The sequence below is a fragment of the Passer montanus genome, unplaced genomic scaffold, assembly GCF_014805655.1.
Source record: "Passer montanus isolate IOZ18808 unplaced genomic scaffold, ASM1480565v1 scaffold8, whole genome shotgun sequence".
Classification (NCBI taxonomy): Eukaryota; Metazoa; Chordata; class Aves; order Passeriformes; family Passeridae; genus Passer; species Passer montanus.
The window spans coordinates 14,465,290-14,489,261 of NW_024373256.1; the positions used below are offsets into that span (position 1 = coordinate 14,465,290).

Here is a 23,972-nt window from a genome sequence, read left to right on the forward strand (position 1 = left end):
GATTAAGGATTATTTTAATTTTTTCTCTGAGCTTTCTCAAACTCCCCCAGGACAAGGCCTGGGAAAGTTTGTGACTTTCTGAGCAGACTTTCAGCCACCACAGGGGATTACCTGCTGTGACTGCCTGCAGCAGCAGGCCACTGGGCTCAGAAATTCCATGGATCCTCCCAGCCCCATCCTGTGCTGCCAGCAGTAAATGCAGCCGGGTAATTCCTCTGCTCTTTCATCCCCTCGGTCCTCCCGAGCCAGGGCACAGCTGGGACTTCCTCCTCTCAAGGAAACTGCTCCCTGAATCCCAGGCAGCTGCACAGGGATGTGGAGCAGGATGGGAACGCAGGAATGTCAAGCCTGGGTGGTGTGAGGAGTGAGAGGAGCTGCCAGAAGCTCCCTGGCACCATCAGTGACCATTAGAAACAACATCACCTTCAACCCCAAGTCCGTGGATTTGCTGGGGAACAGCCAAAAGACAAAAGAGTTCTGTTATTTAGATCTGAAATCACTGGTTATAAGCTCTGGAACAAAATACTTTCATTTATTCTGATCTGTTTGACAGAAACTGAATGTTTTCTTTGCAGCTGTTTCCAACCTGGATGAATATTGATATGTTTTATCAGTCCTTTTGGAAGTTGTCATGAAAAATATCACTGGTTTTTCATTGCCCAAAGAGAAAACCCATAGAAAAGTGGATTAAATCCATTTTTTTAACTAACAAAAATTTTCAAGCAGGAAGGGATTATTTTGTATTATACAGAACTGAATGAATGTCACCATTTCTCAGTGCACTGTGACAAGCTGCAATTCTTCATCCTCCTGCAAGCAGAGCTGTTGTCAGCAGAGAGCCCCTGAGTGACACACTGTGACCTGTGCCCATGGGGCAGGAGCATGGCAAACACCACACCCAACCCCTAAACACATCACCAGTTTAAGCACAGAGGGCTTTTCTCATGAAATATTTTGCCTTTGCAGACAGAGGGGAGAATATCAGGCTTGAGCCCGTGGTTGTCAATTCATAACCTACTTCTCAGAGATGCAATTTAGGAGGCAGCGAGTGAGAGAAGATTTGGGTCAAAGGCACTGAATGGTTTCACGTGATAGAAAAGCAGAGAGGCCTTGAAGTGTTTTATCTCCATATTTTTAAATGAAATGATAGGATTTGCTTTTGGAAATGTTTTATCTAGAGAATTGCCATCCTCTGCTGCTTTTAGAAGATTAAAAAATAGAGGAATTAAAACCTCTGTGAATGACGTGATTCAGCTGAATCAAATGGTGTTTTTCCCCCCTCTTGTTTTTATTTCCTCAAAAACTGGGAAAAAAATAAATAGCCATGGGTTGATTCTGGCAGGGAGCTGGAGATGCCCTTGTTTTCTAAACTGGAGAGAACATTCAGCCCTAGCTGCTGCTCTGTGGGGTGCAGGGAGGCACAGCTGGATCTTCCTGCCACCTTGTTTGGATGGAGGGGCAGGAGGAGGCACAGCTGGATGTTCCTGCCGCATTATTCAGCTGGAAGGGCAGGAAGAGGCAGAACTGGATGCTCCTGCCCTGTTATTCAGCTGGAGAAGCAGGAGGAGGCAGAGCTGCAGCTGCTGTGAGCACCCTGACCTTGTGCTCAGCCCAGACATCTGCAGCAGGCCTGGCTTCCCAAGGCTTTTCTTGATTAAAGCAGGCAGCAAGGCCAGAGAGCTCTGCCCCAGCTCTGCTGCCTCTCCCAGGGCTGTCTGTCTGTCTGTCCCCAGCCTCTCCTCACCAGTGCAGTGGTTGTTTCTTGTCGTTTCCTCCCATCCTTCCTCAGTGTACCATCCCAGGGTGGTGTGGGGTTCAGGGGTGGGCATGGGCTGAACTGGCAGTGCTTGGGAAAGAAGCAAAGCTGGAGGAATTTGCTGTGGGGCAAAGGGCAGCAGACAAGGCCAGGAGAACAAACTGATTTCTTGCAGCCCCTGGTCTGACCCTGCTACTTTTGAGTTCTGTAGTCCTGATCCCAGCTAGTGTTCGCTCTTCAGGAGAAGCAGGGTTTGTGTTGGGGGTGTCCTGCCATTTGTGAATTCAAAAAGCAAAGCTCTGGTGTTTGCGACCCATCACTTTACATCAGCTGAAGAATTAAAATGTGGCTCCTCATCCCAGGGTATTTATAACCCTGCTGTTCTTGCTTGTGCCTGTGCTTCTTCCTGATCCAGGTATCTCCCTGAAGGAGCAGCCCTCCTGTGACCTGCTGGATGTCACAGGAAGAGCTCCTGGTTAGTAAAACAAATGTACTTAGTAACAATAATGGTGGTCACAAATACACTGGCAACTCTGACTGGCCAAGGAAATCACAATTAGCATGAGGCACTGCTGATGGAAGAACATTCTTCTGGTCACCTCTGGTCAAGAAAGGTAAATTGAGCCTGCAACAGTCAGAGGAAGGACATGAGGATGACTGGGGAAATGGAGAATCCTCTCAAGAGTTAAACCAGACCTTGGTTTGTTTGACCCAACACGACCCAAAGCTGAGAAACAAATCTGATTTCTGATAAACACTTCAGGGTAGGAAAGGTCAGAGGTGTAAAAAGAGCTACTTAAAATAAAGTCTAGATAATGGCACAGGAATAAATGGGCACAAAATGGGCACTGCTTGGTGTCTGAGCTCCAGATTTTGGAATCTTTAGTACACCAGCAGTGTATTAAAAAGGAGAGAAAACAAGGAGCAACAGCAGATTTGCTTACTCACAACTTTCCCTCCTAGCCAAAGGAAATCTGGGATGTTCCCAGTGCTCACCATGACTGTTCATCTCTGATTTCCCCTCAGGATCCAGCTGCTGTGGAAGCTCACTGTGCCTACCTGACCTCGGGCGCTGCCCTCGTGCTGTGCCTGCAGAGGCCCAATGCTGTGAAGAAGCTGATGGATCTCCTGGGACCAGAGGATCCTCAGCTGGCCCAAGCACTGGATCCACGCCTCTGGAGGGCTCAGTATGGCACCAGCACAATCCAGAATGGATTTTATGGTAGGTTTTTGTAAAAGAAATTCCAAAGGCTCAGATGTACAAATATGTTATGTTTGTTCCCTCCTGTCACTATACCTGTCACTACAGATCCAGCCTTGGCAGGCACTGCAGGCCATTATTCCCCAGAAAACTTCCCCTGTGTTCCTGGTGGCTGAGCTGAGTGTGTCTCAAGCAATGAAATATTCTCCCAGAAGATCTATTCCAAAAGGCTTCCTCCCAGAGCAGCCCAGCTCTGGCTTTATCAGAGCAGATTTCCTTTGATCTCTTCCTTGCTTGGTCATTTTGTACTTTTAGCTTGGTTATTTTGGAATTAATCCCAAGAACCCATCTGTCTTCCCTGCTTGTGTGTCCCTTCCTGATGTCTCCATTACCCACTGGCCAGCTCCAAGATTTCACAGAGACTGCAGGACATCCTGTAACATCTCACAATGCTGATGGCTGGCAGGAGAGAGGTGACCCAAACCTGCTGAGGCAAGCAGGGAAACTCAGCTGCTTCCCATCTGGACAGGCTCTTTCCAGCTGGCACACGGGCAGAGGCACAGGGCAGGACAGCATCCTTGGAGTGCTGCCCCATCCCAGCTCCCCTGCCAGCAGGGAGGCACTGGCATGTGGGTAAAAGGTGGTGGTAAAGGATGGGAAAATGGGAAGTGTCCCTGGAGAGAGCAGCCACAAGGAGGGAAGGATGTAATTCCAAAATTCACAGGGAATTAAGGGTGGTCAGCTCCCTGCCTGTGTTTCTCCTCAGTGTTGCACTGATTTTGCTGTAATACTTAAAGGAATATAAAAAAAAATATAAAGCAATAATTTCTGTAAACTCAGGTGAGCTGTGTGCCCAGAGTCCCAGAGGAACTTTCCTGACAAGATCCATTGGATTATTTGGCTTTCCCATTGTATCTGGGCTGTGAAGTCACTCTCCCTTTCCATCCAAGTCAAGTGGGCTGCTGAGAACTGGCAGGGAGTGAAGGAGCCACAGCTTGGGAGAGAGAACTGAGCCCTTGCTGCAGAACCTGAGGACTTGGGAGAGATCCCACAGGATTTGTGGGAGTGACTGAAGAGCAGGATCTACTTATATTAAATAAAAAAAAAATGATCAGGGCTCTCCAGCCAATACTCTTCCATTGCCAGCACCTGCTTCTCTTGCTCTTGAGATGAATGAATGGATTGTGTATCCAGATTGCTCTGAAATTCCTCAGGCATGGCTAAGAATGGGTAATATACATCCCAAATTTCAGATGTTTGCTACAGCTGGAGCATCCCCAGCATAGCTCAGTGAAAACAAGCAAGGGGAGCTGAGTCTCATCCCATTTCTGTTGGGAGTTACAGGGAGCTCCCTGTGGGAGGGAGATCCTTGGATGTTGTGGCTGCCTTCAGACCCCTGGGCTGGGCTCTGCAGTTGCTCTTGGGCTGTGGGCTGAGCCCAGAGCTGGCCCTGCCCCTGTGCCTGCTGCACTGAGCAGCACCCAGCTGCAGGGCTGCCCACAGAGCCCTCCCTGCCCTCATCCCAGGAGCAGGGATGCAGCTGTAGCATCTCATCTATCCATGAGGAAAGGAGTGTTCCTAACCCCCTGCACCTCCCAGAGCTTTTCCTTCCTTCAGTGAGTAACTGGGGGACTGTGCAAGCCCATCCTCCTTTCCTAGGAGGGAATTCTAGGCTCTCCTAGTTTGCTCCAGCTGAGGAAGAACTTGAGTTAATGCCTGAAGCAGAGTAAACTCCTACTATTTCCTCCCAAAGTGACAAAGGAGATGCAATTTAGATGAAGATGGGGTTCCAGGGAGACTGGTGGACCAAGAAATGCAGCTTTAATCCTGCAGGGCTGAGCTGCAGAGGTGAAGCTGCACCCTCCCATCCTCCCTGGGCTTGGGAAGTCATTGGAGTGTGCTTTTTGTGCTTTTTCTTGCATCCAAAGAGCTCTTACATGTGCACCCTACACTGTCTTGTACCTTGAGCAAAGTGAGAGCAAAAGGCTCATTTGGGAGCATTTGTGTTCTCTGTAATGCCACCAATGATGGAAGCACAGGAGGTTTGGTGTGGAGCTATGGAAAGGATCCAGCCCAGCTCATACACTGGGATTTACACAACCTCAGGATTGTAAACTGCTGCCTTAAGGGCCCTGGCTATACAAAACCTGGAATTATGGTGCTCCAACAGGGCTGAGTGCTCTCAGGTGGGATCCTTTGAATGGGCAGCCCCAAAGGTGGGAATATTTCAGAGGATATTTGTATCCCAGGAGCATGGGTCTGTGCCAGCACACTGACAGTCTAGCTAAACTCCAATAGAAATAGCTTTTCCCTCTCTAATATTTTCCATCCACAAATCTCCAAACATTCTAACACTGTTGCTTTATAGGGAAATATTCAGCTGCTGAGCCTGGGGCACCTCTCGAGTCACTGAGTTCAGTTAATTCCCTCACAGACAGCCCCATCACGTTTTCCCTTCCATGAGCACCCACCCCAACAGGATGGAAGTCACAGAGCCTTGAGAGCTAAAAATCTTCTTACATTTTCAAACTTAAATATAGCCACATGCACTTTGTGCCCATTTATTCCTGTGCCAATATCTGGACTTTATTTTAAGTAGCTCTTTTTACACCTCTGACCTTTCCTACCCTGAAGTGTTTATCAGAAATCTTATTTGTTTCTCAGCTTTGGGTCGTGTTGGGTCAAAGAAGCCAAGGTCTGGTTTAACTCTTGAGAGGATTCTCCATTTCCCCAGTCATCCTCATGTCCTTCCTCTGACTGTTGCAGGCTCAATTTACCTTTCTTGACCAGAGGTGACCAGAAGAATGTTCTTCCATCAGCAGTGCCTCGTGCTAATTGTGATTTCCTTGGTCATTCAGAGTTGCCAGTGTATTTGTGACCACCATTATTGTTACTAAGTACATTTGTTTTACTAACCAGGAGCTCTTCCCCTTCAGCAAGGGCAGCCTGGTGTGATCCAGAAGCAAGGGAACAACAGGATTTGGAGCTGGAATTGAAAGGTTTCACAGCCTCCTTAACATGATTCCCTCAGCTCCACTGTTAGGAAATAGAAGGAATCTTGTTTACACGAGGAAGCTGCTGAGTGATAGTAGGACAGAACCAAAATACCAAGGAGGCAATGGAACTATTCTAAATATAATGGTTTAAAATGTTTGCTATTACTGTACAGAACAGCTGGCCTTTAAAGCAATTACTGCAGTGAGTTGCACATCATCAATCTCTCCAAAAGATGAGTGTGAGTCTAGAGAATGTTTAATTCATGGCCTGAGAGAATCTTCTCATTGTGTTTCTCTCTCAGGCTCCAGATCCTATGCGATGGCAGTCCGGGATGTGAGGCTGTTTTTCCCAGAAGGGCTGTGCTGTGCCCAGTGGCAGCCAGTGCAGGAGCAAGAGGTGGGAATCTGCCCCTTCCTGAGCTTATCCTGTGTGCCACAGCAGCAGCTTTGGCCCTGCTATCCTGCTCCTTCTCTGCTATTATGCTGTAGATAATGCAGCTCTGGGTGTGTTTGCTGAGCTGCCAGGCTCCCCCGGGCCTGGGGATGTTCCTCCCCCTGCACTGAGCCCAGCAGCCTCGGTGGGGAGGAGCTGCTGCAGATCTGTCTGTTCAGCAAGCTCTGCTGTGAATTTGGGAGGGCTCAGGTCAGCACTGCTTTGGCAGCAGGGACAGCAGCCTCACCCTGGCTGCTGAGCACACTTGACCCAGGAGCTGGTTTTTTACCAGCTTTGTATCGTTCAGGGAGGGGATGGCTGATGATGTGAACATGATTGGGATGTGCTCAGCCAAGGGATGGAAAGGTTTGAGCTTTGCTGAGGCTCAGAGGTGACCCAGCTGAGATGGTCCTCCCAGGAGATTAGCTCTGGAAATGGCCACATCTGTAACAGGCTTCAGTTGTGTGGGTGTGCAGCTCAGTGCAGGGCATCTTGGCTCTGCCAGTCCTTTCAGGGACAGAGGGAGCTGCTGCACCCCAGCGTGGCACTGGGTAAAGCTGTCACACTCTCACAGGCTTTGTTTGAGCTCCTGGCCTTGAATACCTGGGAGTGGAGACTTTAGATTGATGGCTGGATATGGGACCTTGAAAAGGATGATGAGATGCTGCACTGAATTAAACCTCAATTAAAAAGAAGAATGCATGCAAAATGTTCTTGTATCTCCAGACAAGCAGGTGTTTTCTAGGCTGGCAATTACAGAAGTACACCACAACAACAAAAGCTTCACAGCTTGCCTGAATCAATACTTGAGGAGTGTTATCCCTCCTCATTAGGTAATGTGTTCACATGACTTGCTTCTCCCTCCCTCCCTGCCTTCCCTCCTGCAGATCCATAACCTGAAACACGACCCCATCCTCAGCCTGGGAATCAGGAAGCAGCACAAGATCCTAAGTCATGACCCAGGAAGACATCCCAGTGTCCTGGGCCCTGAGCAGCCAGGCAGCCCTGGTAAGGAAATGTAACTCCTCTTATGGATTGGAACTGCTATTGATTCATTGGACAGCAAGACAAACCATCTGGTGGCAGCAAGATTGGGTATTGATGTCCTTTCAGAAGGGAGAGACAGCTCTGAGCTGCAGAGAACAGCTCCAGGGGAGTCCAGCCTTTAACTGTTCACCTGCCAGCACTTCAGGGCTTTACAGACAGAGCTGTCCACGAGGGCTGACCTCAACAGCAGCAGCAGAACAAGCACTGACAACACAGCTGGTGTCAGGGCAGCACATGTTCCTCTCTGAACCCTTCCCAGGTGTCTCAGCACAAGCCTGGTGGTTTGTGCCCATTCAGAGCCTCCCCTGGAGAGGCAGCAGGGCTGGCCAGGGTGAGCTGTTCTGTGCTGTGGGTAGATAAATATCACTTGGTGCAGGGAGTGCTGCTGGCAGCATGGCCAGAGGCCTCTCCTGAGCTCAGCTGAGAGCTCATTCAGCTCCCACTGCTGCTGAGCAGCTGCCAGCTCCAGAGGACTCCCAGCTATGGCCAGGCTGACTTTGATTGGGAGCTGAGCCTCAGCCAGGCTGACACTTGCTGGGCTGCAGCAGCTCCTCAGGGCCTCTCCTGCTCATTGGTGGCCATGTGTAAACACAGCTGTGCTGCAGGGGCAGAGATGGCTCTGACACCAGGGGCTGCTCCCTCCTTGGGATGCTGTGCATTGATCCCAAGCCTTTATAAACAAGCAGGGACCAGGTGAAGCATCCCTGTGGAACAGAATTGTTTAGAACAATTATTCCCATTCCTGTAGCTTCAGTTCTGATGTGACTGATGTGGGCAGCTCAGAAAATGTTCCTGTGCTACACCTGATCACTGCAGTCCTTAATCCCAGCAGTGGAACTTCAGGATTGCTGTGGATGGGAGAGGAGCAAGATAAAAAAATGCAGAATCACAGCCCAGCCCTGCCTGGCACAGGGCTTTGGGGGGGCATTTTTCACTTACCAGCAGGTGCAGAAGTGCAAGGGGGGTGGTAAATCAAGTCCTCTGCTCCTGGGTGAACACCAAGTCACTCTTGTGCAAGGGGTCTCTGAAGGAGGATTTGTCCCAAGATATTTGGGAGGGTGTTTTCCCCATCATTTTAGTGCACAATGGGAAAGGAGCACGTTTGCTGTGACCAAATCACTTGATTTGTAGAAGAGATTGCATAAAACAAAATAAAAGAAAAAACCAGCTTGTTGTGGAGAGAGCACAGGTATTCTGCAGGCTTTGCACGGCTCAGTGGCAGGAGCTAATCTCAAAATACACACCCCTAATTTCCTGCTACACGAGGATATCTCAGCTTTGAAGATGCCTAAGCAGAGTAAAAAGGAAAACAGTGTACAGCCTGATGTGTTTGTGTCTCAGAAAATGTATTTCAAAGAGTTACTGCCCTGGAAAAGCAAGCCCACGTGATCTCTGAACTGTCAGGCACGATCTCACAAGTGCCTCCAGCAAAGCAGACACATCACTCACGTTCTGGGCTCATCTTGGACACTAGAGGAAGCTCTTGCACACAAGGAAAGCTCCTTCCAGCAAATAATTATCACCAAGCTGCTGCCTAATGGACAGACAGATTTATCATGAGGAAAATATGAAATACATTAAGCCTCACGTATGCTGAGCAGAATTACACTTGGGATTATAAAAGCAGCTGGATTAGCTGCTGGGCAAAAATGAAAATGGAGTAGTAGCTCCTGTAGCAAACCAGCAGTTGTCCTTGTCTGACTCCTGAAATGGGGTCACTCCTGCTGTCTTGTGATCTCCAGACAGGGACACAAAGGCATGCAGCAGCTCGGGATGGGCATCCCAGGGCACCTCCCCAGGACATCCAGGGCACCTCCCAGGACATCCAGGGCACATCCCAGGACATCCAGGGCACATCCAGTGCACATCCCAGGGCACCTCTCAGGGCACATCCAGTGCACATCCCAGGGCACATCCCCAGGCACCTTCCAAGGCACATCCCAGGGCTCATCCCTGGGTACATCCCAGGACATCCGTGCACACCTCTCTGGGCACATCCCAGCGCCGTGGTGCCTCCGACTGCCACGCACGCATCTGTGCCAGGGCAGAGGCACTGAGAGGGCTCAGAGGTGCTGGGGGAAGAGACCAAATCAACGTCCTGCTGTTTTCCATCAGGTCAGGCATTGCTGGAGCAGCTCTGGCACAGCACGTGCCTGGTGCTGCCCGGGATAATCCTGCGGGGCTCGGAGCCGCCCCCGTACGTGGCGCTGCTGGAGGAGCTCGTGGGCAGAGGCTTCGTGGTGACTGGAGCTCGCCTGGCTGTGCTGGACTCACCCCAGGCTCTCTGCATCTCCCAGCTGCTCAGCAGGGCCAAGGGCAGTGTTGCAGCAAAGGTATGGAACAGCTGGAGCTGGGCTTTGCTTCCCACCCCATTAATCACACCCCATTAATCCTCCTCTACAATGCTAAATTGGCACAAAAGAAGAGCCTTGTAATGCCTTGCTCTGAGGTGCTGCCCCGAGGCTTTGGTGGCGCTGTTGCAGCACTGCCACAGAGCCCTGGCACCTCTGGTGAGTAATGTGGGCACTGGGGACACTTCCTGATGGTCCTGCATCCCTGGGAGCCCTCATGGGAATGGTCCATCCACCAGTCATTTATAGAAAGTTTAATTCCAGTCAGCCATCACCCTGTTCTGTGTACTCTGCTGCTGTCTCTTCTCTTGTTTCTCCATATAAATACAATTCCTATTTCCCTCTCTCTAATCACACCCCATTAATCCTCCTCTACAATGCTAAAAAACCCTTCTTCTTCTTCTTCTTCTTGGACTGTGCCTTGGAGCCTGAGCCAGAGGTTTTCCCACCTGGGGTGCTGCCTCCTGCTCTGGGGCTCCCAGCACAGGAAGGAGCTGGAGCTGCTGGAGCCAGTGCAGAGGAGGCACCAGGATGATCAGAGGGGTGGAGCAGCTCTGCTGGGGGGAAAGGCTGAGGGAACTGGGATTGTTCACCTGCAGAAGAAAAGGCTTTGGGGTGACCTAACCGTGGCCTTCAGTGTGTGAAGGAGCTACAGGAAAGAGGGAGAGAGACAATTCACAAGGGCCTGGAGGGACAGGACACAGGGAATGCCTTCCCACTGCCAGAGGGCAGGGCTGGATGGGATATTGGGAAGGAATTGTTGCCTGGCAGGGTGGGCAGGCCCTGGCACAGGGTGCCCAGAGCAGCTGTGGCTGCCCCTGGATCCCTGGCAGTGTCCAGGGCCAGGTTGGATGGGGAACCTGGGACAGTGGAAGGTGTCCCTGCCCATGGCAGGGATGGGACAAGATGGGCTTTGAGGTCCCTTCCAACCCAGGCCATCCTGTGGCCCTCAGCAGGTGCAGCCCAGCCTGGGGTTTGTGCTGCTGGGCTGAGCTGACGTTGCTCCACAGCAGCAGAAAACCAGGCCCAGGCTGTTTTCCTCTTGGTGTAGGAGAAGCCCACCCAGTCAGGAACCTTGCCTGGGCAGGGCTGGAAGGCGGAATGTGCAGGAAATGCTGTCAGCAGTGGAGTAAGCAAGGGGGGACAGTAATTACAGTGGCAGTAGCAAACCAACAATCACCCAAGGGCTCTCAGACCACGGCAGCCCCTTCACAAAACACAAACATTTGGGCTTCCAGCTCTCAGTTCTAAGTCTTGGGTGTTATCTGTAATAGGAGCATGTAAGATCTTTTCAGGTTGTGCTTTTTAAAACTGACAGCATCCCTTTGAAGTACATCTGTATGGAACAGCAATTACATCTAGCAGCCAATTAGTGTAAGCACTGCTTGCCTGTGCCCTGAGTCCCCCGAGGATCCATCCCTCTGCACAGGGAATGTGCACAGCTCTCTAGGAAGGACAGCACTGGGGGAGCAGAGCCACCCCTCCCTCCTCCTGTCAGAGATAAATGGCCCTGGGCAGAGCTGGTGTGCTTCCAGAAGGATCTGGCACTGCTGAGCCAAAGGTGAATGTCACAGCCTTTGCTCTCCCCCTCTAGGAGACAGATGGGCTGCTTCAAGTACTGAGTGTTTCTGCTAGAATGTCTCAATATTTACCTGTCTTGGTGTTCCTGCTTCCAGCAGAGGTGGGGACTGAATAACACACCCAGACACTCTGCTGGCTTTCACTCAGAGAGGGCAGCAGGAATTCTGGAGGGTTGTGGGGGTCACAGCTCAGACATGGCACTGCCTCTGCCTGGGGGCATCTGCTGCTCCGTGGCTCCTGTTCCTCACCCATTAATCAGACTTAGAGACTTGTTCAGGTGCAGAGCAGCACCAAAGCTCTGTTCCCCCCTCTCTTGCAGTGCTCCCTGCTGAAGGATGGGCTGTGCCTGGTGCTGGCAGCACAGTGGGACAGCGCTGTCACCTCCCTGGGCTCCCTGCTGGACCGGTAAGGAGGAGCTGCTGCCCTGAGAGGGGCACCTCTCTTCTGTGCCTCTCACTCCAGGGCAGCCTGTTCTGCACAGTCACCTTGCTCATGGTCAGTCACTGCTCATGGAATTGTTAAGGTTGGGAAAGATGAAGTCCAGCCAGACACCAGCACATTCACCATTAAACCAGGCCCTGAGTGCCACATCCACACATTTTAACTCTCCCAGGGATGGTGACCCCACCACTGCCCTGGGCAGCTGTGCCAGTGCCTGACAACCTTTCCATGAAGGAATTCTCCCAATATCCAACCTAAACCTCCCCTGACACAGCTTGGGGCCATTTCCCCTTGTCCTGTCCCGGTTCCCTGGGAGCACAGCCCGATCCCCCCCGGCTGTCCCCTCCTGTCAGGAGCTGTGCAGAGCCACAAGGTCCCCCCTGAGCCTCCTTTTCTCCAGGCTGAGCCCCTTTCCCAGCTCCCTCAGCCCCTCCTGGTGCTCCAGCCCCTTCCCAGCTCTGTTCCCTTCCCTGGACATGCCCCCCAATGTCTCTTGTCATGAGTGGCCCAATACCTGAGAGTGTCCCCCAGTTTCCAAGTCATGTATCCTCTACTCAGAACTTTAAAAACCAAGTTGTGTCCTTTGTTAAGGACCTGCAGTGTCCATAAGGCTCAGCAGCCTGGTTCCATGAATACAGGGAATTCTCTGAAATTAGGACTCACATTGGGAATAGACCTGCTGAATCAATAAAATTCCTAGGAGAAATATCTTAGCAGATTTTATGTTTGCTGTGAAGAAAAAAAAAAAAACCCACAAACAGAAAACCAAACCTTAAAATAAACGCCAGAAAGCAAAATCAAAAATTAGCCTCTTAAATAAATCACCAGAAACGCTGGGTAGAGGATGTATAAGCCTGGAAAAACAAACAGAGCCCCTCTGCAGGGACTGATTAGTGAAAGAGAGTGATTAGCAGGGCAATTAACCCTGTGTTCCCCAGAGGGAAGGGCTCCCTGCACGGGGCTGCTCTTTGGCACTGGCATGTGCAGCTCTCACATGGCTCCTCTGGCACAGGAACCAGGAGTCAGGTCTGTGCCACATCCCATGGAGCAGCCCAGCAGCCACGCCAAACCCCATCCTGACTGTGGCTGTGCCCTCTGGAGCACTTCCAGAAAGTGCTGTCATGGATTCAGGGATGCTGGAGTCTGCAGGCTCCAAGGGATCAAAGCTGAATATTCCTGTATTTTCTGGGTGCCCCAACCAAGGCAAAGAAAGGAATCTGACTTCATGTTCTTAGAAGGCTCTTTTATATAATTGGTCAATAAGTAAAAACAATTCACATGCAACCAATGAAACATCCACCTGTTGGTAAATAATGTCCAAACACATTCCACAGCAGCAAAACACAGAAGAAGCAAATCAGATCATTATTGTTTTCGTTTTTCTCTGAGGCTTCTCAGCTTCCCAGGAGAGAAATCCTGGGCAAGGAGATATTTCCAGAAAATATGATGGGGACAGAACATCCACGTGGCTGCACCTTAGAGATCTCACTGTACAGAAATGTTCCCAGGGCCACACCTGGGAGGAATGGTTGGAACAGATTCCATTGGTAACTTTTCAAAAATGTTTTTAAGCTACTGACAGCATTTTGACTTTACTTCCATTCATTTAAAATCACACCCTTGGGAGCCACCTCCCAAACCTTCTGCTCTGCAAGGGGAGACAAACAGCAAGTTAGCCAAGGCCTTTGTGGTGAGATTTCTCCCATCTTTCTCTGATTTACAATGGAAAAAAGTGAACTTTTGGGAATCACTGCTGGAGGTAGTTCTGAGAGAGTCACTGAAGATCCCAATATCTCTGTTTTCCTCAGCACCGCAGCCGTGGGTGCTGCTTAACAGCCCAGCACTCCCCTGTCCTTCAGGCTGGCTGTGATTCCAGGGCCAGTCCCAAGGCAGCCCCTGCAGAGACTCCTCCCGAGGCTTCTCCAGGCTCCCAGAGCCCCCGGGGCTGAGCAGGGACCGCTGCCAGTCTCTGCACCTCCACCCCTCCTGCTCTGTACAAGGGATGGACTGCTGTGCTGAGCTCCAAAACACCGCGTGCGACCTGTGGGGGTCAGGAGGCACTTCCAAAGGGCAGGACCAGCCCCAAACAGCAGCATCCACCCTCAAAGGAAAGGATCTACCCCCAAACAGCAGGATTTACCCCCAAACAGCAGGGTCCACTCTCAAAGGAAAGGATCTACCCCCAAACACCAAGATCCAGCCCCAAACAGCAGCATCCACCCTCAAAGGAAAGGATCTACCCCCAAACAGCAGGGTCCACGCTGCCTCTCCCCCAGTGCCAGAACCAGTGATCACAGAGGCTTTTCAAACCAGCTCTAGAAAATAAAAACCAAACCCCCCCCAAAAAAACCCAAAAAAAAAAAACCCACCCCAGCATTTTTGCCTTCATGATGGAAAATGCCTGTGGAAGGGAGGGGCAGCAAGGTGTGCCCGAGGCAGGGAGGGAGGGCTCTGATCCGCAGGGAGATCAGGAGCTCACACCCTTTTTGTCTCTCAAGCTGTCGAACTTTTTAAAATGAGCCTGACTTCACTGGTGCCTCCCAAGGACACTTCATGCCAAGACATCTTCCATTGAAATAACACCAGAGGTTAATTACTCTCCCAGCTCCTTCAGCCCTTTCTGTCCCGGATAAATCACTGGGTATTTATCTCCCTGTCCCTGCCAGGACCCAGCATTCCAACACCTGCCCGGCCCCCGCGGTTCAGCTGGATCCTCACCGCCACGACGGGATTATTTTGCAGCCCCTGAGCCACATTTCTGTGGCTTTGTGCCACGGGGAGGGAGGGACGCTCCGTCTGTGTGGAAGCCCGGCTGTGATGTCAGAGATGGGCTGGGATAAAGAGCAATCAGGTGTTGAGAGGAGCGATGTGGGCTCTGCCGGTGAAACTGCTCCTAGTCCTGAGCCTGCTGAAGCTTTCCTAAGCCAGCTCTGTCGAGGACAGCCATTCCCATCCTGTTTGGAGGCAGCCTCAGACCATCCTCGCTGTGGCTGCTCCCTGGACATCCAGGGCATCACTTCTGCACCAAAAACCACTGAACAGGGACAAAGGGACAGAACAGTGCAGGTGTGGGCACAAAAGCAGCCTGGCAGGTTGGTGGGAGTGTGCCAAGGGGAGCTGACAGAGCAGAGGGGGTTTGGAACAGGTGAGGGAGCACTGGGGACCCCAGAGAGGGAAGTGACCCCATCCTATCCACAGACAGGGGAAAACCATGTGGGACTCACCTTTCTTGTTCTGTCAGCATCTGGATGGCTCAGGATAAAGCATCTGAATTTTCCCTGTCATAACTTGTTTTCACAGCCACATTTCCTGGCTGCAGGGTGGCAGAGGCAAGAATTTACAGCAGTGGATTCAAAGCAGCTCCTGGAAGGAAGGCATGCTCTGCTTTTTATGCATGACAAACCAGATTTAGCTGCCTTAAGAGGTGATGCTGGTTCCTCAGTGATTACTGCTCTATGGTTTAAGCGTTTAAAAAGCACTTTAAGATTGTCAGGACCTGTGTTGTGCACAGAGTTAGCAGCTCACCTGGTTAGCTCAGCTCAGTAGGCAGGGTTTGCCTAAAGCACCCCCAAAACCGAGCTGCAGCGGGAAAATATTAGAGTTTAGGCCAGGCCTTGTGCCTTCCTGCCTTGAAACGAGGGACTGCAATCAGAGCAGAAGGCAGGAGCTGAGGAATTTAGCTGGATGTTTTTCTCTCTGATGAAACATTCTTACCAAGTGCTAATTGCTGCTAGCAGGGAGCGATGTTATCTCTGTAGGAAGCTCAGCCCGGGGAGCTTTGGAGGGGAAGGAGATGTAGAAATAATAATAAAAAAAAAAAGAAAAAGAAAGGAAAAAAAAAAAGAACGCATGGGGTGTAAAATCTCGGAGCTGTTGAAAACCAGTGAAGGGAAGACTGTTGCCAAGCACAGTACCTGGCTCTGGGGGAGGGAGCAGGGAGTGGTTTCCAAAGCCTCGGGGGAGTTTTCAAGCCTGAGGCTCCGAGTGTGCACGGAGTCCCTTTAAAAGGCACTTCTGAACCTGGTACCTTGCCTTTCCATTTCTCTGGAATACATTTTGAGGTCATGTGTGGCTTGAGGAGAGGCAGAGCAAAACCAGGACTGGTGAGGCAGTGCCTGCTGCTCCTGGCACTGGGGAAAACACCCAGATTATCTCAGTGGAAGAAAAAGCCCCTCACCCAGGGCCAGGTACCCACATTTATGTGCATTTCTCACAGAACCACCCTTATGCAACTGGAGCTGGCTTGTCCAGTTTGTATTTAAAGTTTCTTTGAAGGTTTGTATTTAAATAGTGCAAAGCCATTTACACAAAGCTTTGTAAAACCCAGGATTTAGCTGTGTAAAGAGGAGCAGCAGCAGATGCCTGTGGCTGGAGTGCTGGCACAGAGCTCAGACCTGCCCAGGACTGGGTTATCTCCCTCCCTCCCAGCTGACATGGCAAAATAACCCAAAATAACCCTGCTTCCCTTTCTCTTTGCTCCCAGTGCCTGCTGGCAGAACCAGTCAGTCCTGGACACTGCAGAGCATCTCCTTTATCCCCAGAATGAGAATCAGGCAAGTAGAGAAGTCTGTGGTATGGATATGTGCTCTTTGTGCTCCTGTGATGTAGGAAAGTTGCTAATATTGGTTGAAATCTCAAAGAAAATGATAACTTTTGTGAGTCAGAGGTGGTGACAGCCCCAAGCCTTGGCTTAGGCTGAGAGCCCAGAACATGGGGAAGGTGGAACCAAAATCCTGTCAAACTGTCTCCCACATTACAGTGGTGACACAGTTTTGAATCAAAACATTTGGAGATATTGATAAAGGTTCTATATTTTCCATAGAGATTGTGTTAGTTTTTGTGAAAAATCAACACTGAGAAAAACATCACAGAATTGTGGAATGGTTTGGGTTGGAAAGGACCTTAAAGCCCATCCAGTGCCACCCCTGCCATGGCAGGGACACCTCCCACTGTCCCAGGCTGCTCCAAGCCCTGTCCAGCCTGGCCTTGGGCACTGCCAGGGATCCAGGGGCAGCCACAGCTGCTCTGGGCACCCTGTGCCAGGCCCTGCCCACCCTCACAGAATCACAGAATTTCAAGTGTCTGTGATATTTGTCAAAAATAGTGACAAGAAATGTTCATTCAGCCCTATGGCCAAGCTGGCAGAGGTCCTGTGTTCTGAAAGTTGCATTTCAGAAGCCCAAATCCAAGTGGAAGAGGAGGAGTGAAGCCATTAGCCATTCCAGGGATGGTCTAGCTGAATATTTTCTCAGCAATTCAGCCCAAGAAAGGAAACACTGAGCTCCAGACATGTGGGCAGCTAATGGGAATAAACTGCATAAATACATTCAAAATTCGGGCTGTAATCATCAAAGTTTAGCTCGAACAAATGAGAGGTTTGGAGAGAGGAGGCAGAGCTGAGGAGCTGGGATCAGATGTGAAGTCCTGGTGGAGATGTCCCTGCCCATGCCAGGGGCGTGGAGTGACACGAGCTTTAAGGTCCCTTCCAGCCCAAACCATTCTGTGATAAAAGACTTGTGGAGAGTGAGAAACGATAGCAAGTGGACAAACCTCTCCTCTGGATCCCTTTTTTCCCCCAATAAAAGCCCAGCAGGAGAGCGAGATGCGTTTGTAACCTCATCTAACACATCAGAGCTGCTGCCTTCAAGCACCAGCGCTCCAAGGACTGAGCCTGAAAGGCACCGAGCCCTGTGTGAGGTGTGCCTTGCTGCCCGAGCCCTGTGTGAGGTGTGCATCACTGCCCGAGCCCTGTGTGAGGTGTGCCTTGCTGCCCGAGCCCTGTGTGAGGTGTGCATCACTGCCCGAGCCCTGTGTGAGGTGTGCATCACTGCCCGAGCCCTGTGTGAGGTGTGCCTAGCTGCCCGGCACCTGTGTGAGGTGTGCCTCGCTGCCCGAGCCCTGTGTGAGGTGTGCCTTGCTGCCCGAGCCCTGTGTGAGGTGTGCATCACTGCCCGAGCCCTGTGTGAGGTGTGCATCGCTGCCTTTATCGCGGACAGGAGCAGCCCGGCTCCCGGGCACAGCGCATCCCGGCTCTGCCCTGCCTGCTGCCAGCGTGCCAGGCTGCTGCCAGGGAATGTGACAGGCCAGCGAGTGCAGGCTGCCTCCTGATTTGCTTTGAAAGGACATTCCATCTCTGTGCCTGACATAAAATCCCTCCTGCTTGCCGGAGCTGGGGAACGAGCCTATCAGGGAGAGGCTTAGAGGGCTTTTTGTGCCAGGGAGGAGGAAAAGCAAACGTGCTCAGCCCTTCTCCCTGCTCCTGGCAGCCTGGGGTGTGCAGGCTCATCCTTCTGGGAGTTGGGAGCTTCCAGCAGGAATGCAGTCCTGGGGCAGCAGCACATCTCCTGGGGTACCAAAGCACAGCAGCAGCTCCTGCTGGCTCTCCAGTGGGCCCTTTTCTCCCAAGGTCAGGAATCACAGTGAGATCTGTGGTGTAAACCCACGGGGAATCTGCTCCTCAAAGGATGGCCCCAGGAATGATGTTGGAGCCTCTGATCTCCTGCTAATGAGTTTGTGAAATGTCAGCCAGGCTTTGCAGGGCAAAGCTAATGAGCAACAACACGATATCAGGCAAAGTTCAGGAGGGTTAAATGAACATGGGTTTCAAATCCTCGTGGTCTGAGCAGAGCTGCAGCCTTTCCTGGTGGAGTCAAGCCATGGAAGTGAAATGGAATATCATCCTCACTCCCAGTGTGATTTGGGATTAGGCAGCAGGATGAGAAATCAGCTTTCCAGACGTGGCCTGGTGCAGTGCTGACATCTGTGCCTCTTCTGCTGCATTCCTGGAGCACCTCCAGCTGCCCTGAGGAGCAGACAAATCCAGGCTTTGGGAGTGCCTTGTTGCCCCCAGTGACCCTGCAGGGGCCAGGCACACTCAGCACAGCTCCCATTTGGAATGGCAGAGCCATGGCTTGTTGGTGCCACCATTAGGGGCTGGTGACCTTCCTCAGGGGTGTCCCAGATGTCCCTGCAGCTGGTCCATGCTCAAATTGGGATGTCTCCAGTGCTGAGGGAGTGATCAGGGAGTGCTGTGCTCAGCCTGGGGACTGGGGTGTCCTGGGGCTGGACACTCCCCCTCACCTGCAGCAGTGGCTGGCTGGGAAGGGGCTGTGGGGACAGAATGGCTGTCCCTCAGTGACATCACTGACCTGCTGTCCGTGTCAGGGGGGTGGCACAGTCTCTGTCCCTCAGTGAGAGCCCACAGGGAGCAGCCCAGCCTCCCCTGGCAGCAGCAATCCCTCCACTGGAGCCACCCTCCCTGCAGACACCTGAAACGTGGAACTGGAGCAGAGCAACACGGGGAAAACTCCTCCTGGCCCCTCGTGGCCCCTCCTGTCCCCTGAGCAGCAGGCAGGGGGCTGCAGTCCCCTCCAAAGCTGTGAGGACAGGCAGGAGGGCCCCGGGGCTGGCTGGGTGGGTGGGGGGCAGCTCAGCATCCCCAGTGCTTTGGGGCCGGGGTGCCCATAGCACAGCCAGGATGGCAGGCTGGGCTGCAGCCCTGGCACCCCGTTGGCCTCTCAAACAGCCGTGCCAGGGGCTGGGCTTGGGAAGGACAGGCAGAGCAGCCAGGGAGGGAGGGATTGCCCACTTTGCACCTTGCTTGTTGCTGCTTCTCTTCAGTTCCCTGCAAACATAACTCCTGAGCATCACAAGGAGCAGTGTCCCTGCTGTGGGACACTCACAGCCACTCTGTGCTGGGATTAATGCAGCCCAGGAGCAGCCTCTGCACAAGAAACCTGCCTCTGGAAAAAAGTCTCTTTGCCTCTCACAGAAGTCACAGCTCTCATCCAACCCTTTCCTTGGTTTCTCCCCAGGCCCAGGAGCTGCTCTGCTGCTTTTTTGACTCCCTGACATCAGAGAGCATCCACCAAACTGAATCCCAGCGTTGCTAGCAGAGAAGGGCACGGCCCCCAGGCAGCCTTGGATGCCCCTGTGGAGATGGACACACAGGCACAGCCAGCCCTAAGAGCACAGTTTGTTGGGAATTAAACACAGAGTCTGAGGTGTTAGCGTGGGTCAGACAAATGAGAGTGGTGGAGGAAGGCTCAGTGCCCCAAAACAAACCCCTGTGAACTGTGGCTGTGCTTGCCAGTGCAGCCCACCCAGAGACAATGTGCTGGTGTGCCTGGAGCAAGGCTTGGAGCACTCCTGTGGCTGGGAAAACCTCAGGGAGCAACCACAGGGCCAGGTGCTCAGTGCTGTGTCTCTCAGGTGCCTGAGAGGGGACTCCACCTCCCCCAGGCCCCAGAGACTTCATGGAGCTGCTTGCTGCTGCTCTGAGCCAAAGACAAACCCCCAGCAAAAGAAATGGAAATGGAGGGAAAGCTGCATCCCTGGAGGTTCAGAACACCAGGCTGAGCTGTTCAATAAGATTAAAGGCTGGACAGCTCAATGCTCACCTGCCTCTGCTCCAGCAGCCCTGTCACGGGCTGTGCCAGCCCACATCCTGCTCCCTGCCATGGGCACAGCCCTGCCTCCTCTTCCTCCTCCTGCAGCAGCTGCTGGTCCCATCGTCCTTTCTAGGAGCCCAGAGGAAAGGAAGCTGCTGTTAATGCAAACCCACAGCCTTCCTGGGACACTCTGGGGTCCTTTTCCCTTGGGAAAGACTCTTCTCAGCCCAGGAAGCCTCCTGTTGCCACCTGCCCTGCTAAGGCACAGACTGAGACTCTGCCTCACCCCTGCTCTGGGGCAGCTGTGGGTGCCACAATATCAGAGGGATCTGAAGCTGTTGGAGTGTCCAGAGGAGGGACAAGGGCACAGGAAGGGTCTGAGGAGCAGCTGAGGGCACTTGGATTGTTCAGCTGGAGGAGACTGAGGGCAGAGCTCAGAGGGGGCTGCAGCTCCTCCTGAGGGCAGCTCCAGTCTCTGGGACAGGCACCGGGAATGGCTGGAGCTGGGCCAGGGCAGGGTCAGGCTGGATTTTGGGAAAGGTTCATCCCTCAGAGGGTGCTGGGCAGTGCCCAGACTCCCCAGGGGATGGGCACAGCCCGAGGCTGCCAGAGCTCCAGGAGTGTTTGGATAATGCTCTCAGGGATGCCCAGGGTGGGATTGCTGGGGGTCTGTGCAGGGCCAGGGGCTGGATCCATGATCCTTTTGGTGCCTTCCAGCTCAGGACATTCTGTCATTCTGTGCATTCTAGCTCTAGCCATGGCAGAGGTGGCAGGGACAGTCCCTGTGAGTGTCCCAGAGCTGAGGGCAGAGCAGTGTGCCCAGCCCAGCTCTGGGTGCTGTGGGTGAGCCTGGGTGAGCCTTCCTCCTTCCAGCTCTCACCAGCTGTGAGAGTGACACCTCTGGATCTGTCCCTTTGCAGATGAGCCAGAAGTGCCCAGAGCTGTCAGAGGTGTAGCCCTGCAAGCTCTGCTTCCTCAGCAGGTACCAGTCCTAAACCAGCCCTGCCCCTCTCTAATCCTGGAACAGCCAACAGAGATTGTCACAGCCAGCCAGGTGTGAGGGGGACAGTGACCTGGCCTGGCCTCACACAGCATTTCAGTCACAATCACAGAAACCCAGCCTGGTTTGTGTTGGAAGAAACCTTAAAACTCCTCCCATCCCACCCCCTGCTGTGGGCAGGGACACCTTCCACTATCCCAGGTTGCTCCCAAGCCCTGTCTCACCCTGGAAGTTTCTCCCAACCTCTGCTCCCCAGCCCTGTTCTGCCTGCATGGGCTCTTTGGGCTCTGCAGTGGGACCAAACATCTCCAGGCAGGAGCTGGAGAGGGAGCAGGCAGCTGCCCTGGTCCCTGGGGAGGACGAGGTCCTTGGAGCCCTGGTGCTGGAGGAGCCTGCTCTGCTCCTGCAGCTAAGTAGGCCATTTCCTGCACTCCAGGCACATTTCTGTCATGCTTGTAAGCCCTGTATGGCTTTGAAACAAATGGAAATTAAAAGGATCCACCCCCAGCACTCGGGGAATTTATCTGGAAAAGGAATGGAATAAAGAGAGCAGCTGAGGGAGCAGCCCTGTGTAGCTGCACGTGAGGAGGGGGCACACGGGGCAGCAGCAGCCCTGACCTGGCCAGCCTGGTGCCACAAGGGTCACAGAGCCCTGACCTGGCCAGCCTGGTGCCACAAGGGTCACAGAGCCCTGTCCCTCTCACCTGGTGCCACAAGGGTCACAGAGCCCTGTCCCTCTCACCTGGTGCCACAAGGGTCACAGAGCCCTGTCCTGGCCAGCCTGGTGCCACAAGGGTCACAGAGCCCTGTCCCTCTCACCTGGTGCCACAGGGGTCACAGAGCCCTGTCCCTCTCACCTGGGCCCTCAGCCCCAGGGACAGGAGCTGGACATCATGAGGGGCTGCTCTGGTGAGTGCCAGCAGTCAGCCTGGGAGGTGACATCCCAGTGGGACACCCCCAGCCCACTGGGCTTGGCAGGAGCACTCCCAGGAGCTGAGACCAATTAATTCATTAATTCATAGAATTAATGAATAAAATCAGAGAATTATGAATGGTTTGGGTGTGAAGGGATCTTAAAGCCCATCCCCCCCCCTGCCATGGCAGGGACACCTCCCACTGCCCCAGGCTGCTCCCAGCCCTGCCCAGCCTGGCCTTGGGCACTGCCAGGGATCCAGGGGCAGCCACAGCTGCTCTGGGCACCCTGTGCCAGGGCCTGCCCACCCTCTGAGTAAAATCAATTCACTGTGTAACAAACCAGGGCCTGGCACACAACACATCCCATTTCCCATCCCCTTGCAGACATCCCTGCTGGGGCTTGAGCTCTGTGAGCTCCATCCACCAGCAAGCAAAGCCCTGTGCCTCAGTTTCCCGCCTAGGAAATGGAGGTGGCAGCTCTGCCATGTCCTCCAGGCACAGCAGCACCATCCCAAAAATGGGGCAGCACCCAGATATCTCTGAGCAAGGAAGTGCTGCAGTGCTTTGGGTTCCTATTTTAAAGCCCAGCTAATTAATCTCAGCGTAACAAACTCGCACACCCTGCGCAGAGCAGGGGAAAGCATCATCCTCTGGTATTTCCAAAATGCCAGCATGCCAGAAATAACCCTGCCAGCCTTTTCTCCTAAAGAATACCCCACTTGTCTCTGGAGAAGTGACAACCAGGAGCACCACGAGCCACCAGGACTCAATCCCTCCATGGATGGGAGCTGCAGCTCTTGCACCGTTTTTCCCTGGAAACTGCCACAAGGCAGCCAGGATTAGCTAATCAGAGCTGAGGAGCAAATTAATGATTGAAAGAACTAGGAGAAAGGCAGATTTGATCCGAGATTGCCAGCTTTGCAGCTGGCTCCTACTTGCAAACAATTCATTTAGATTATGAAAGCAAGAAATTGAGTACAAAACCCCCTAGATTGTTTGCTTCCTGGAGAAAGAAAAGAAAAGAAATGGAATTTAGATTAAAAATTATGCAGAATAGTATTAAATCCCCACCCTCTTGTGCCTCCCCTCTTGCTGGAAAACCAGAGCTAATCAGAATTTTGCATTGTTCTGCTGCCAGTGTCAGAGCTGCCTCAATGGAGGAGAGATAAAATACAGGAGGTGGCATTTGCTGTTAACCCCTTCGGGTCCTGCCGTGGCCAGAATGGGAACACAGTGCCTGCTGCTGCAATCCCAGCTCTCTTTAGGGGCGGGTGCTGGGGCAGAGCAGCTCCTGCTGTGCCCCGGGGTGGCACATTGTGTTCATTCACCACTGGGAGCCTCAGGGGAGCCCTTTGTCCCTCCTCGGGAAGGATTGGTGTCCCAGGAATGTGCAGCTGCTGGATGCTCTCCCCTGTCCAGGGCACAGGCAGAGCCTCACTCCTGCTGTGGCTTTGTAGCTCCCCTGTGCTGAGGACGGATTTAATTAATTAGCACCCTGGTAATTCTGCCTGGCTGTCCAGGGGACACTGACACCCCAACAGGTGATCGAGGGGACCAGACCACTGCCCTTGCCAGCCTGAGCAGGGCAGGGGCAGAGCTGGCAGGAGCTGCAGGAGCAGCTCGTCCCCACTGGGCACAGCCTGGCCGTGCCCTCCTCTGCCTGGCTGTGACCAGGGCCAGCGCCCAGGCACTGCTGGGGGAGCTGGGTGCCAGCTCTGCTGACCTCTGCAGCCACGTCGGCTGCTCAGCACTCTCAGCCTGGCCAAACTTGACTCTTTCACCCCAAAAATGGTTCTGCTTCAGCCCTGTGCCCATGAGCCCTGCTGAGCCCTGGGAATGTCCTGTGTCACCTCCCAGAGCC

General features: G+C 52.8%; 1 protein-coding gene across 1 annotated transcript in view; it reads left to right on the plus strand.

The window, feature by feature from the left end:
* Positions 1–19,948, plus strand: part of LOC120512983 — a 78,262-nt gene extending 58,314 nt beyond the window's left edge. The window contains exons 18-24 of the mRNA XM_039731871.1: positions 2,783–2,978; positions 6,256–6,350; positions 7,274–7,394; positions 9,549–9,766; positions 11,685–11,770; positions 16,290–16,359; positions 19,621–19,948. Coding sequence (XP_039587805.1) covers positions 2,783–2,978; positions 6,256–6,350; positions 7,274–7,394; positions 9,549–9,766; positions 11,685–11,770; positions 16,290–16,359; positions 19,621–19,698 — 864 coding nt within the window. The 3' untranslated portion in view covers positions 19,699–19,948. The remainder of the gene's footprint in view (positions 1–2,782; positions 2,979–6,255; positions 6,351–7,273; positions 7,395–9,548; positions 9,767–11,684; positions 11,771–16,289; positions 16,360–19,620) is intronic.
* The last annotated feature ends 4,024 nt before the right edge of the window (positions 19,949–23,972 follow it).